Source organism: Apaloderma vittatum, unplaced genomic scaffold (assembly GCF_000703405.1).
Source record: "Apaloderma vittatum isolate BGI_N311 unplaced genomic scaffold, ASM70340v1 scaffold15794, whole genome shotgun sequence".
Taxonomy (NCBI): domain Eukaryota; kingdom Metazoa; phylum Chordata; class Aves; order Trogoniformes; family Trogonidae; genus Apaloderma; species Apaloderma vittatum.
In genome coordinates this window covers 25895-40119 of record NW_009711080.1, presented here as the reverse complement: position 1 = coordinate 40119, position 14225 = coordinate 25895, and the positions used below count along the sequence as shown (strand labels likewise).

At 42.0% G+C, this 14225-nt stretch overlaps 1 protein-coding gene across 1 annotated transcript in view; it reads right to left on the bottom strand.

Annotated features, from left to right (window-relative positions):
* Window positions 1–684: 684 nt before the first annotated feature.
* MYO9B (myosin IXB) overlaps window positions 685–14225 on the bottom strand; it is a 31445-nt gene continuing 17904 nt past the window's right edge. The window contains 24 exon segments of the mRNA XM_009867535.1: window positions 685–1121; window positions 1232–1374; window positions 1651–1790; window positions 2758–2881; window positions 2991–3122; window positions 3852–3957; window positions 4580–4708; window positions 5046–5238; window positions 5687–5757; window positions 5923–6034; window positions 6528–6569; window positions 7033–7209; window positions 7731–7829; window positions 8305–8495; window positions 8617–8774; window positions 9481–9611; window positions 9950–10016; window positions 10556–11512; window positions 11866–12032; window positions 12144–12293; window positions 12540–12662; window positions 13181–13291; window positions 13488–13568; window positions 13694–13816. Coding sequence (XP_009865837.1) covers window positions 685–1121; window positions 1232–1374; window positions 1651–1790; window positions 2758–2881; window positions 2991–3122; window positions 3852–3957; window positions 4580–4708; window positions 5046–5238; window positions 5687–5757; window positions 5923–6034; window positions 6528–6569; window positions 7033–7209; window positions 7731–7829; window positions 8305–8495; window positions 8617–8774; window positions 9481–9611; window positions 9950–10016; window positions 10556–11512; window positions 11866–12032; window positions 12144–12293; window positions 12540–12662; window positions 13181–13291; window positions 13488–13568; window positions 13694–13816 — 4164 coding nt within the window.

Below are 14225 nucleotides of genomic sequence, written 5' to 3'. Positions count from 1 at the left end.
GGTTTCAGGGCCCAGGGGTGAGGGGAAGCAGCTCCGCACAGCTTTACGGCTCCGTGCGGGGTTGTACATTTTCTCCAAGAGCATCAAAACCCCTCGAGGTGACAGCGGGGCCTTGCCCCTCACGCTTGATCAAGTAGTGACAAAATGATTGTGATTAAAGTCTTCCTTTGAAAGACATTGTTCATTAGGCAACAGACACTGATGAACAAACACGTGTATTTTTAAAAAGTGCAATGTATTAATAAACGTTTTTATATATTTTGGTCTCAGTTAAGGCTATTACAACAGTAACAGTTCTGTAAACCGCACAGAAAGTTGTCATACAAACATAAAAAAAAAGAAGGCAACACACATTGACCCAAAATCGCTGTTGGTCCCATTAGAGTCCATCGTAAGGCAAATGGAAAAAGGCACGGCAGCAAATTAGGGGACTTGTTTTTGCTGTACACTCAAAACCATGTATTTCACTCAACGTAGGTTTTACACTCTACTTTCTCTGCAGGGTTTTAATTTAAAGTGAAGAGTATTTGTTTTAAACAACCTTGCTTAACCCTTACAGTACTGTACGTTTCCAGGCTGCCTTCCCAGCAGCCACTTGAAAGAACATGAACAAGTTCACAGCCTTCAAAGGGTTAAAGCCAAAGCTGCAGTCAACTTCAGAAAAGTCCAGACAGCCCAAGGATTTCACTTCTCCGCACAGGGAATGGGAGAGTAAGGGTCCGAAAACCTCCGTTTTACTTTTGCTGTTGGTTCATATTCATCCAAGAGTTCCTGAGCGTGGGCCACTGCAGACCCTTGTGCAATGTACACAGAGTGGATTTTATCAGTTCGCCTCGCTGGCTGCTCCCTGCGTCTCACCGTTATTTGAGACTCCTCGTCAGCTGAAATCCCCCCCTGGAATTCTGTACATTTGAAAATCCCGGGAGGAAGTTTTATATTTGCTGTTGGCATCACTGGAGTTCGACGGGGCACTTTAGTCTTGGACAGTGTTAAAAACGATCTGCGTCTTGAAGCCAAGGATGCAGAAGAACTTGAAGAGATTTGCAAAAGAGAAGGCACTTTGCAAAGGTCTTTGGCAGGCATACTGGAGCTCCGAGCATGGCAGTGTGATCCAATAATTGCTTTAAAGAAACAAGATACTTAGATACTGAAAACACGCATAAAAAAATCTAACTTGACAGAAGCATCTGTATGCAGTGAAATATGTAGAATAATAAAAAAAAGCACACACTACCTTAATACTGACCTTCGGTATCCATCCGCCCTGTTCTGTCTTCAAGCAGGCTCTCTGTGCTTGCTGAGGTCTCAGAGTCGACATTTTCCTCATCAGAGCCTCGCTGATCAAGCTCAGGTAACCGGTAAGTTATATCCTCCCTACATGGAAACACAGACTGTAGTGCTCTAGAAGGACAACAGCTCTGCTACCAGCAACTTCGTGCAGCTCGCATTCGGAGGTAAACCTTCCTGCACAGAGTCATTAAGTATTAATTCTCAGGGTATTTCTCTCAGCTAGTCCTTTGTATATTTTCCTTTTCACCTTCATAAAGGCTTATAGAATAAAATGAACTCGATCATTTTGGACTAAAGCTATGCTGCCTCACTATCTGTATTACCTCCAACTGCAAATGGCAGGGATGAAGGGTGACTTACTTTTCTTCTTTTATTGACTGTATACGATCAATGAGGATCTCCTTTTCCCGATTATCAGCTTCAGAAACTTCCTCCTCTTCATGCAGTGAGTCCAATTCTGAGTTGCCACTGTCATTTCCCTTGACCTGTGAGCTTTTACTCTGCAAGAGAAACAGATGTTTAACACTTCTCGGTCAAAGAAGCTCCACAAGTCTTGACTACTAGTTGCAAGGTGGAAGACAAATGAGCAGACCAGATGAAAGGCTGATGAAATTGATGGAAAGCTGTTAGTTATCCATACAAATGTTCTTTTAAAAGTAATAAAAAAAGGTTCTGTTCACCTGATTTATGGGGTATTTTTTTACCTTTTTTGAAACATGGTAATCTGATTTGTCAATGTCAGCTTAGTTTTAGTAGTCACTTTTAAGTAACAGCATTATATTCAATACAAGATACACTTAGAATGTCTTTAAAATACCAGAGTCATGACAGAACAGCTCAGCAGCCCTGCATGCAGTCTGGGGAGAAAGTTGCACCAACACATGCAGTCTCAGTTGTTCAAAAGAGTATTTAAAACCAAGTTACAATACATGTAGTAAGTATTTTAGTCATGCAATAGTACCATAAGAAAAGAAACCAACATGCACTCTTAACACAGGCAGTGTACATACCAGCATCCCCTCATATGGGGAAGAAAACCCAAGTTTTACAGGCCAGAGCTAGAGAGAGATGAAGACCAAATTCACTATATGCAGCTTCCAATCAGAGTTTGGTTTGTTTCAATCAGTACAACAAAACCCAAAAAAGTGTCTTTGCTTTAACAGAATGCAGCATATTCTTGTCCACCACTCATCTCTGGGGTGAAGGAATTCCTTTGCCATGTGAGAGACTCGGCAATCTTGGTTCTACCAATTCATCATAAGAGAAGATTTTGACTAGCAGATCCCCCTTCCCTTATCAGACAGACTCCAGCGCAGCTGTCCATTTAGCTCCTACCTACAGCTTCGGGCAAGTTCAAATCCTTTTCCTTATCTTACTGGATGGGCTGGACAGGATAAATAAGTAGCACATCCCAAGAAACTGGTGGGATGCTTTCTGCCGGACAGTGTGGTTCATTTGAACACTTACCGTATTCTGCCGAAGCAACGAGAGTCGTCGAAAAGCGATGCTTTCAGCTGCTTCCAGCTGATTTATTTCATCCATTTTTATCTTGTACTTCCTTATCTGTTCCTTTATGAGCATCTCTACACACCTGGACAAAAGGGCAAGAGTTTATTCAGCAGCCTCATGCTACTAAAGCTCTGGGGACAAGCATGTTGGGATGAAATGCCTGTCCTGGCTTGGGCACTACTAAAACTTACATGGTTGTTTTTGAAACATCCTTCATGCTGGTTAAAGGGTCAGAGGTATCAGGACAACGTAACAGGCACGGAGCAAAAACAATGGCCAAGGCGTTTGGTGACATACGATTGACATCTTCTATCAAAGCCACTCTGAAATGCAATGTTCAGAACAAAAGAAGTTGTTGGGGTTTTTTTAAGCAAACTTTTCTAGAATACAAGCAGTCTGATCAAAACACTTTGCCAGAATTCCCAAATCACACGTAAGGAGGCCTCTAGGCACTAAGTATGTACAACAGTTCAAAGAAGTTTTCAAATTATTTCATATCTGCTAAGCAGACATTTTCATGCGCCAGAAGAAGGAACAGGAAGCCACTCAGGTCAAGCTAGTTTGGTGGCCTCTCAAAATGTATCTGGTTCAAAATTCTCATTCAAAATCCCTTCTCCCTATTTTCAGAGGGCCACTCAGGAAACTCTCAAGTTCCTTGGAGAAGAGCAGCCCCTTAACCAGGACCTGCTCCCAAGACTAGCGTATGTGCAAGCATCTACAATCCTTAGGTGGTCCCTACCACATACCCCAACATCCTCAGGTCGCCATGTGCCCATCTGTAAAAATCCTGGCATTCAGTGACTCACCAAATCTTTCAGATCTACCTTGTCTTCAAAGCTGCCCTTAACTGGTTTATACAAATACACCAGACTGTAGAAGTAAGCATGCGTCTAGTTTTAAGCACAACTATCAACTTCAATTCTTTCATTTTCAAACCAGCAGCACAACCCCACGCTGGCAATCACGGGGTTTAAGACTTTAGAAAGCTTCCAAGAAGGACTCAAAAAAGTCACATGGAGTTTCTCTCCAAATGAAGTAATTAAACTCATTACTTGACCAGATGGAAGATGAGTCGCTCCAAGGTATTATGATTTGCTTGTGGAAGCTGTTCAAGGACACTGTAAATGGCACAGAGTTGCTCCTGTTTTTCTGGTAGTTCTGCACAAGAGGAGAAACACAAGATCTTAATTGCTGTGCAACACTAGTGGAAAGGCACCAAGCACTTACTGACATTGTCTTGAACTGTCTGCAACAGAGAGATTAAATGCTTAGAAGTCTCACTGTCATTTCATTTACCATCTGGTATAACTGCCTGTTAAACTATCCCTCATGGCATTACAATCTTCCTGCTTTTTCAGATGCTGCTGCTGGGTGCAATCAAGTGACACATCCAGATCTCCCAACAATATTTAGGGTGCATTACTCCCACTGAAGTTAAATTACTCTAAAGATTTGAGTTATCTGTCTAGTTAGATTAGTCCAGAACATCAAGGAGACGAGAAAAAAATGTATAAAGGGAAACCCACTCACACATTTGCTGTTTCCAGAAAGGGCAGTTGTATGATGACATTGTGCTACAAAAAAGGAATCCTAAAGCAAGGTCAAGTAAGCTAGGGGAGAAATTCCCTGGGAAGTGTTTTGTGTGAAACATCTAAAATCATTGCTCTAATTGTACTGGAAGGAAGCTGCTTAGTCAACATGAGCATCTCAGAGGTTCTTTTCCCAAAGACATAATTATGGTAAAGAAAAGAACATCGCTTCAAACATTTCTAAAACCCACCTACAGCTCGGAGAAAATCATTGTACTGCGCAGATGTCATTAGTGGATCTGGTAATTCCCGTAGCCACTGCTTGAGGATCCCCGTAATAGTATGAATAGGATAATTCTCCAGTTTCACTGAATGTGGATCTGAAAAGCAATGTTTTATTATGAGCAGTTTGTTACTTTGACGTACACAACGGGACCCCAGAGAAGTAAGATTAGGAACCCTCAAATTTCCTGTTCACAGAATCCAAGTGGCAATTCAGAAGGGGGAAAAAAAAAAAAAATCTGCTGATAGTCACTTGCATGTACTAAGCAGCTTTTTCCAGTCCACACAAATAATACAGCTTGTATGGACTCCAAAAAGCAGGTTTTTTAAAACACTGTAAAAGTGGCAGTTTTAAAACACTGCAAACGTGAAGAGACTTGCAGGGAAAAGTGGTATCATGCAAAGAAATCAAAAGGGTGGACAACATTGCCTGACCTGCTTGCAGCAACTGCTTCAGCTCCTTCATGCGATTTGCTGACCCCGATTTCCTGTAAATGCCTTCTGTGTAGAGGCCGTGCATCTCCACGTACTCCAGCAACTTCTCCATGACAATGGGGACTGAGTTTTTCTCACTGGTCAGGGAACTCACACACACTCCAAAATGACGTGGTTCTGCATCCTGTTCATTCTGGAATTGATACAGGTCAAACGCTATGAATACCTGTTCCCAGGCTAGAAAATTCCATTGTTTCATGCTACAATTAGTTTGTGCTTCCAGAAACAAAAGCTGAGCGTTTTATTCTAGTTTGCTACAAGCCTTTGATCACAAGGCAGATTTTCTGAGCTGCAGCAATAAAGAAACTTTATAGTACACATTGAAGGATTTCTTTAACACTTTGTGCAACACAGCACACATACTCTTAAGGAGGAGTTCCCAAATTAGCTGGAGTATCACCTTTTAGAAGAATGTTCTGGTTCTGCAACTGCAAGGCCTGCCTCTGACTATGCGCAGGCAGAGAAACAAACTTAAACGTTCGAGCAGTTTTTATTCAGTCCACTGTTTGTTTGCTAAGGACAAAAGGCAGCGTTTTGCACGCATGACTTGGAGTATCACAGCACCACATCCCAGATCTTACCTTTTTTCCACAGGACGTACAGTTGCTCTGGATTTTGGACATGCACTTCCTGTGACAGGTCAACTTGCAAACTAGAGAGAGGAGCAATTGTTACAAACAAAAAGCTAAGTATCATATCTTATTCACTTATATAACCTGCATGTACTATTCACTCGGCCTCACCTGTACCAACCGAAGTTACAAGCGATCTGCACACAGTGTAAACTAAGGGGCAGGAGCGAGGAGCTTTCACTTACCGCTGCAGAGACAGGCTTTCTCCATGGGCCAGATGTAGGACGAGCAGTGCTCACACGATTGCCGTATGCTCACTTGGTAGTTTGTGAATACATGGCCATTGTGTTCTTCAATCTGGTCGGATACCAGAAGAAAGTAATACCTTTGCTCAGATTTTTCACTTTTATCTTACAATTACAGCTGATGCCTTTGATGCCGAAACCAAATTTCACTCCATCTTAAGGCAACTGGATTTGCTGCATCATTTCACAGTTGACTTGCCACCTTGGTTAAGGCTCATCAGCGCAGTACATCAACGAGAGTTTGTTATTAATATTTAGTAGTTGTTTTGCATTAAACAGCCCCGTGATTGAGAAAGCCATTAGGTTCTAAAAGATGCTATGGACAAGAAAGAAAATGCTTGAGTACCACCTGTCACTGTATAAGCAGGATCTTTGATTTATGGTTAACAGTTTTATATTGGGTCACATCTTGATAGTAAAGGCGAGTGATTTAGCATGCAAAAAGAACAGAACTTCAGTACAAAATCAGGCTCTTTCAGAAGTGTTCTTTGCATACCATGAGCACAGATGAGAACTTAGATTACTGCAAAAAGAAAAGTACTTACTGCACGATCTTGTTTTCGTTTCTTCTTCTGGGCTTTGGTTTGCTGCAATGAAATATAAAACTGGCATTAGTCTTTGAAATTCAGACATTCCATTCCCTTTTTTTCCTATTCCGTTTCCCAGACTCCACCTCCAGACATTTGGGACTCTACACTGCAGCTTCAGCGTAATGTGAGGGTTGTCTGAGCTCACACTGTCAACTTCCTAAAAATCAGCTGAGCTCACTGCCTGATGACAAAGCAATTCCATCTCTAAAACCTTCAGAGAACTCTGAAGTTTTCACCAAAGAAGATGAGCAAACACTGAGATTCTGAAAATATTAACAGTAAAATAATGAACATTTCCAAAAAGGTGTATTGGCATTCAGAATTTGTTATATGCAGGATTCAAGTATGGAAAGTGTTTCTAAAATAACAAAGAACGCAACAGAGAGGTAACACAGGTTCCTTATCCTAGAAGAGTAACGTTTAATCATCCTGTAAGCTAGTAACAGGGTAAGTTTTATACCTTGGGCTGCTCAGATTCCTCTTTTTTTGTATATCCCCTGATGAATTCATCCAGAAGGGATTGGAAGAGATTCAAGACCAGCTTGACTTCTTTCTCTTCCCTTTTTTTGGCCAGATTTGTAACTAGAAGCTGGTAATTTTCCACTAGATCTTTGTAGCCAACATGGATTTGTCCATTCTAGAGAAGGAAAAAATATTATTCAGAAGACAAGTCTTTATGGATACTATTAAGACAGTTCCATATTTTGACGTGTTCAGGTTCAGAGGTGAGAAAGCACACTCCCGATTAAAGCAAAAGGTAACAGCCCGTGGCAGAAACAAGTGAGCACACTTCCCTACTGCACTGCAGAAGGGCACTTGGCTGGGACAAGGCAGTGTTGGAAGAATACTGGAAAAGCTGCTGGCACCCCTCGTTGCTGTTTAAACACGGCAACATTAAGAGGCTGAGGGCAGCAAAATCCATCCATTTCTAAAAATAAGTTACAGCTGAGTGAATGAGAAAACGGAAACAAAACAGCCTGCTTAATATTGCAGCAGGATTGTAAAACGGTCTTTTTAAAGTCCAACATTCTGCTTTGAATCCTATCCTCAGAATTGTCGAATTGCTTTGTTAAAAAGATGGGGGTCAAGCACATAAACTGCACACCCCATTTATTTGTTATCTACCAACTTTTCATTTTATTGAGACTTACTACTTACAGGAGCAGAGTACATGGTTTTGATGTTTCCTCTAAACTTCTCTGTGGCTTCAAAAAACAAACATTCAACACCAGACTTCTGGGAGCGCAAGTCATTGATCTAGAAGGCAAATACATGCGCCTTACATTTAACTAAAACAGGAACATCCAACCAGTGTTAAGCTTCAGCTGCTGGTCTTAGTCACCTATAACCGTCCCAATTATTTAAACCAACACTTCTTAATGCACTGTGATGATGATAAAAATAGGAGAGAGTCAGGTAGTTCAGCTCTAGGGAACTCTCCCTGTTTCCTTACAACTCATGGTTTTTTAACACAAGTTCTGTTGCCCACTTTTTTGTAAACAAACAAAGAACTAGCATGATGGCGATGAGAATTTAACGTAATACAATGCAGTTAGAGACTTAAAGGAAGGAACAGAAAGGGCCTTAATGCAGACCTGAGTTGATCAAGCTATCAAATCAATTCCCCTGTGCTTTAAATCGGTTTAAACTTGCACCTAGAAAAGTAGTTTTTAAAGTGCCACACAAACAGTGAACATAGACCTAAATTCTATCGTAGCTGAGCGCCTTTTACCTTGTTCAGGAGGAACTCATCAAGATGCTTCAGTTCATTGGCGTTTGCAATCTCACGGACCATGGAAGCTCGCCAATTCTGGGACACACTTGAGATCTTGCTTATCTTTATAGTTCGATTCTTCTTTGCTTTACTGCTCTCTTTCACATGGCGCTCCCCTGCCTGGTGACGACTTGGCTGCCCAGAAGAAGCTGGGAAAGGAATTAATTTGTATATTATATCAGGGTGACTGAATTCTACAGAATTTGGTTCCATACAAAACATTACAGAAAAAAATGCATATTAGTTGAGGATTAAGTCACAGAAATTCACCTTCTGAAACTTTCTGGGTTCCTCCTGTTTCTGGAAAGAGAACACACGATACAAGGGAGAGGCCATCTCCTTCATCAATCGCATCAGGACTCTCTTTCGGAATTTTCTTGTCTGGCTTTTTCCCCAAAAGTCTACGCAAAGGACTTTTAAAAGCAGACCTGAACATAAAAGCAGACACAAGTTTGTCACATTAGTAATGGAAGCTGGCTCTACTACAAGAAGAGGCTCTTTTAACAGTACAGCTCATGCCGACAATAACATTAACCTCACTTGTGAATATTTCCTCTGAGGTCCAACCTGCAGAAAAACTGAGCAGCAGAAAAACGGAAAGGCAGTCTGAAAGCACGTCTGGACATTCCGACACGTCCTAGATGAGAACACTACCTCCAGCGCCCACAGAGACCGCGCATCACATATCCAAGACACCATTTCCGGCTCAGGAAGCCCCTGAAGCTGCAGAATGCCAGAAGCCGGAGGAGCAGGCCAGGGAAACAGAATGACATTTTTTTTGATTTGTACATATTACGTGCTTGCTGGGTTCTTAAGCATTTCTCTTGGCGTCTTATTTCTCGGTCTGGATGACAGCACGCTACATGAACTTTTGATCTGAGCCTGTATGGCGGTTCTGAAGTTAAAAAAAAAAGCTTCAATGATAAGTGTTATGGAAGAAGCAGAGAATCTGCTCCTCAACAGGGCCAGACACCATGCTTACATCAACACGAAGCAGCAACGCAGCCACCCGCGTGGCTGATGTCAACACGTGCCTCTACACAATCAGGCTCAAGATACCCAAATCAAGTACCAATGGAAAAGCTCCTTTTTGCATCTTCCTACAGGCAGGCCAGTCACATGAGGAATACATACTTGGCATCTACTTGCTGACTCGCCGGCTGCACGGAAACGACGGCATCCGAGGTAGGTAAGAGGTCACTGGGCTTCTTGGGCACAGGGTATTTCTTGTTGCCTTTTTCTTCTTCTATTGTATCTGGTGATTGCTATGGTAGAGAGGAGGAGTCAGAAAACTACATATTGAGAAAAAAAACGGTGGAAAAAAGTTTGTTTCATCAAGACAAAACACTTTACCCAGTGGCTCTTACTAATACAAGATCCATGTATATTTAATGTTTTGATCAACGGTGCATTTATTAAGAATCAAGTTTTCAAACTGTTATATAATATTTGCTAATCAATTTCTTTTACATGGATATCAAGCCAAAAAATCAACCTGAAAGGAACACCAGCATATAGAACACAGTGCAGCCCATTATTCTTAAATCTTTAATATTTATAAACCAGGATAATTAAGTATAAATATGCACAGCAGCATCGGTACCTGATTCATGGCAACACACTGGATCAGTGTTGAGAGATCGCTTAACGAAGATGAACTCCCCTTCTTTCTGCAATGTTACAAGATTAGTTTAAGAATACATATTTTATAAAAGTCTATAGTCTCTTAATATTTACCACCATTTAAATAACACACATATCAACGTTACACCTGGAAGAGAATCACGATCAACTCTTGCAACTCCCTTCTAAATGCAAAATGTACTGGAGAGGTAAAAAAAAAAAAAAGAGCGTGTCAGATTTCCTGCCATATCAGAGGGATGATGCCTGCAAACTGCAGGTCACTAAAATCTTGTTTTCGATGGACAAAAGACATGAAAATAAACTTTAGACACTACTTGAACTGAAGCCCTGACTCTCCACTTTAATTCAGCAAGGCAGGCTTTGTACTTTTTGTTAGCTTCTGAAAACATTCTACCCATACAGATACAGCTGCAGGACTGGGAGCCAAGAAAAAGTCACAGTTGGTCCCAGCTCTGTGTTCTCCCATAGCATGGCCAGGTGTACGGGCTCTCAGGAGTTCATCTATTTTTAAATCTTACAGATACGTTTTCTGAAAAAGACAAAATAATTAGGAAGCTGCCCTTACCCTAGCTGATCCTGAGGAGACTTATCCGCACGTGTTCTTTCATCCAAAGACTGACTCAGCATATCACTGTGACCAGCATCAGACTGTCTCTTTCCTTTCCACTTCTCCCTCTTGTACTTTAGCTTCTCTGGGTCATCCACATATCTCTGGATTTGGGAAGAAGTGGGACTATCCAAATCTTTGCTTGTCTTCTGAAGAAGACGTTTGCTGCTTTTATCTGCCCCCCAGCAGTCAGCTGGAGTTCGAAAGCTCCCAGTAGCAGACAGCGTATTATGAAGATTCAGTGCAAGATTTGTCGGCCGTTCAGGGCAGTTAAAGCTTTGGCTGCCTTTTATCTGGTTATTTTGATTCCCTTGTGTTTTCACTCTATCAACAGCCTTGATATCTACTTCTGATACTCGTGGCTGTTCAGGAACAGAACTACTTTCTTTTATCTCGCTTGATGATGATGTATCTGAAGGAGCTTGTTCTTCACTTGGACTTTTCTCTCCCTCGCTGCTTCCTTGAAGAACAGTATCTTGTGCTGTGGATTTCTTCGACACGGGAACAGTTTCCAGGGCTTCTTCAGAAGACGTTTGCTCCTCATAGCAAGGTAAAGGTGGTCCTTCAAAGGAAAGCAGGACGTGCTTATTCTGTAACTCGTTGTGTTCCAGCCCCCTCTGCCGGCGAGATTCTCTTTTCTCCCGGCTGTTGGCTACTTTCTCAGAGCCCTCTGCCATGTTCTTCTGGGGTAACGGGGCTTTTTCAGAAGAGCTCAGGTTTTCGGCTTGCTCATTTGGAATTTGACCTCCATCCTCAACAGCTTGATCCAGCTCTGACTTGTGCTCCACAGGCAACTCATCTGTTGCTGCCTTGCTGAGCTCGTCCTTGCTCGTATCATTCTCTCTATCCTGAGTTTCCTGAATTTCTCTTTGCTTTTCTTCAGCTTTTTGCTTTTCTGCAGCCATTTTCTGAAACCTGTTAAGAATTTACAAGATGAACACACAAATATTTAATGCCCAGAGGTCAAGCAAAGTACCCAACTGTTTAAGTGCAGCCTACACAGGAGTCCCAAGATGACTACCGGGAGCTCTGCTCCCTAGAACTGGCATGCAGCAGTGCAGTTCAGCTGACAAATGCTCAAGCACTGAGCACTTAACCAGCCTGCACACACCATGAGCCATTTGATACTGACTGCAGTATAATATGGTAATAACTATCTTTGTCTACTACTTCTACGTATCACACAGAAACTAAGCTTGGCAGGTGAAGCCAAGGAGCTAAGTGGTTAAAACGCATGTTTTCACATCGTACTGCTCCTCTTCCTTTACCTCTTACGCTGTAGATGCCCTCTGACCATGGCTTGCAGAAGACAAATTCTCCTCTTCTGCTGAAGGTAGCATTTTCGCTCCCTGTACCTGCGCCATGCTGACTGAATGTAAACGGCAGCGTTATTCCTCTGCAGCGCCATCCTAACGCAACGGGAACGCCAGCAAGCCTAAGAGGGGAGATTTCCAAAGTAAAGCAAAGGTATCTGAAGGTGGGTAGGGTTATTTAAGAGGGTTCATTCATTTGTTAGGAAAAGAAGATCAGCAATTCTCAAAGATACCTGTAAAACAAGGGCTGCCTGCCGTGTTCTGAGAAAGCGCCTCCTTTCTAAAACCATCCTGAGCCAGCTCTGAAGGAGAATGATTTTCCTGATCACTTCTTTGTGTAGTGTATCCTGTAGTACTTGCCGTTCAGCCTCTTTCATAAAAACCTGCTCAGGTAAAGAAAAGTTCATCAACCAACAGTTAACAGGACCCTTATCTCCAGCGGAGGCTCAATCTCCACAAGCTAAAAAACTGGAACACCAATGCTTATACCGAACCAAACCTCAGCAGCTGACAGGACATCCAAAAAGTAAATGCAAAATATACCAAAGAGTAACACCTGCACATGAACTGCACTAAGTTTTGCAGCATACATCAGTATTTCTTACTGGCTTACAGAAAGTGTCACAGACCTTGGTCTTCCCTATTTGATAGTAGTTTTCATTCAGATTTAGTTTATTCATATAAGCACGAATGTCTTCCCTTGAGGCTCTGGCATTTTTGGGCAGCAACACCTGAAACTGGTCTATGAATTCCTGTGAAAAGCAGAGACAGCAAGAGAGCAAAGTACGAAGGCAATCCACAAGTTTAGAGTTTCAGCTTTATTTTAGAAATCTAGTTAAGACATCTAAGCTAGAACGGTTTGAAAGTACTTAATTCTCACTCCAAACTGAGTTATTTTTTCCTACTCTGTAAAATGTGGGCTTTGTTCAGCCTCCAGTTAATGGTAAAGATCACCTGTATGTGATCCATAAAGCTACAGAATATTTTATAGTAAACTAATTCACATACAGATACAGTAATATGCAGCACTGATTCCTTTTATTTGCAACACAGCACTCGGAATGCTTTCCCCTTCAGGCAACAAGTAGAACAAGTTACCAGCAGAGGATTCACCCAACAGTTCAGGCTGTTGCCCTGCAGGCTCTGCAGCTCATGCCAGGTGGACATGAGCTTCATATGAAGTCAGACACAAAAGATTCAGGTGATGCATGTTTTTCCAAGAAGAGCAGGTGTTTCTGGAAGCATAATGCCCTTCCAGTTCCTCACATACCTGGAACGTATATTTGGCGCTGTAGCCGGATCTTCTGATTCGCACAGTTTCTAGCATGCCAGTGTACCTTAACTGTTGAAGCACCAAGCTTTCATCAAAAAGCATCTCTTCCTGAAAAAGATCAGCAGTCAACAACTCGTAAATGCCTGAAGAGTCCTGTTTCTGTCTAGCAGAGAAAGCATCTTCACGTTGTGTTTTCACACCCTAGTTACCCGTCACCTTCATAAAGACAGTGAACGAGAGACATATTACGGGCCTAAAACACTCCAGTCCTGAGCAGTCAGATCAGCTCTCAAGGCAGTTTTACCTTCTCAGCATTGGAGCGGATGCAACGGATGAAGAACGGCTCAGCTTTACCCAGTGTCTCCAGTAACTTATTCAGTGAAGTCTGAAACGAAATATTCAGAAACATTTTTTTCTTCTTCAGGTACCAGTATTTTGTGTTGCATTTGACAGCAGTACTGCTCCTCCCTCAGACATAAGGGTGTGTGTGCCACCCCAACAGTCACCCACCTGGAACTGCGCGCTTATGCTAGGGGGCTTCTTCTTTTTGTGTAAGTGCAAAAGGGATTTTGTAGTTCGATCGTGCAGAGTCATGCTTACTATGAGCTTCAGAGATTTGGAATCCAGCAAGTTCTAGAAAAAAGTTTTCATAATTAACAAAGTGCAAGTCTCTCAACTGCAGGGCAACTATTCCTGTCTGCATCAAAATGAGTAATAATGAAACCAACTACCTAGAGCTCCACACTCGATGCCGTGTGACACTCCACGATTACTTGGGTTTGGACCAAAGCATCTCCTTAAGAGTGAAGCTCTTTGATTGTCCCATTCCAAGAGTGAACAAGGTGAATGACATAATCACCATGTTTGCCTTCTGTGACTTGATTAGAAATGGCTTTATGTATTTACGGCGTCTTTAGTCTAATTAAAGAGATGCCAATTGACTTTTTTTCCTGTTCAGCAATTCTATAAAGGTGAACATTTACCTATCCTTTAGGTTATCAAAAAGGAAGTTTTAGAGGATAAATGACACAACTTCCCTACA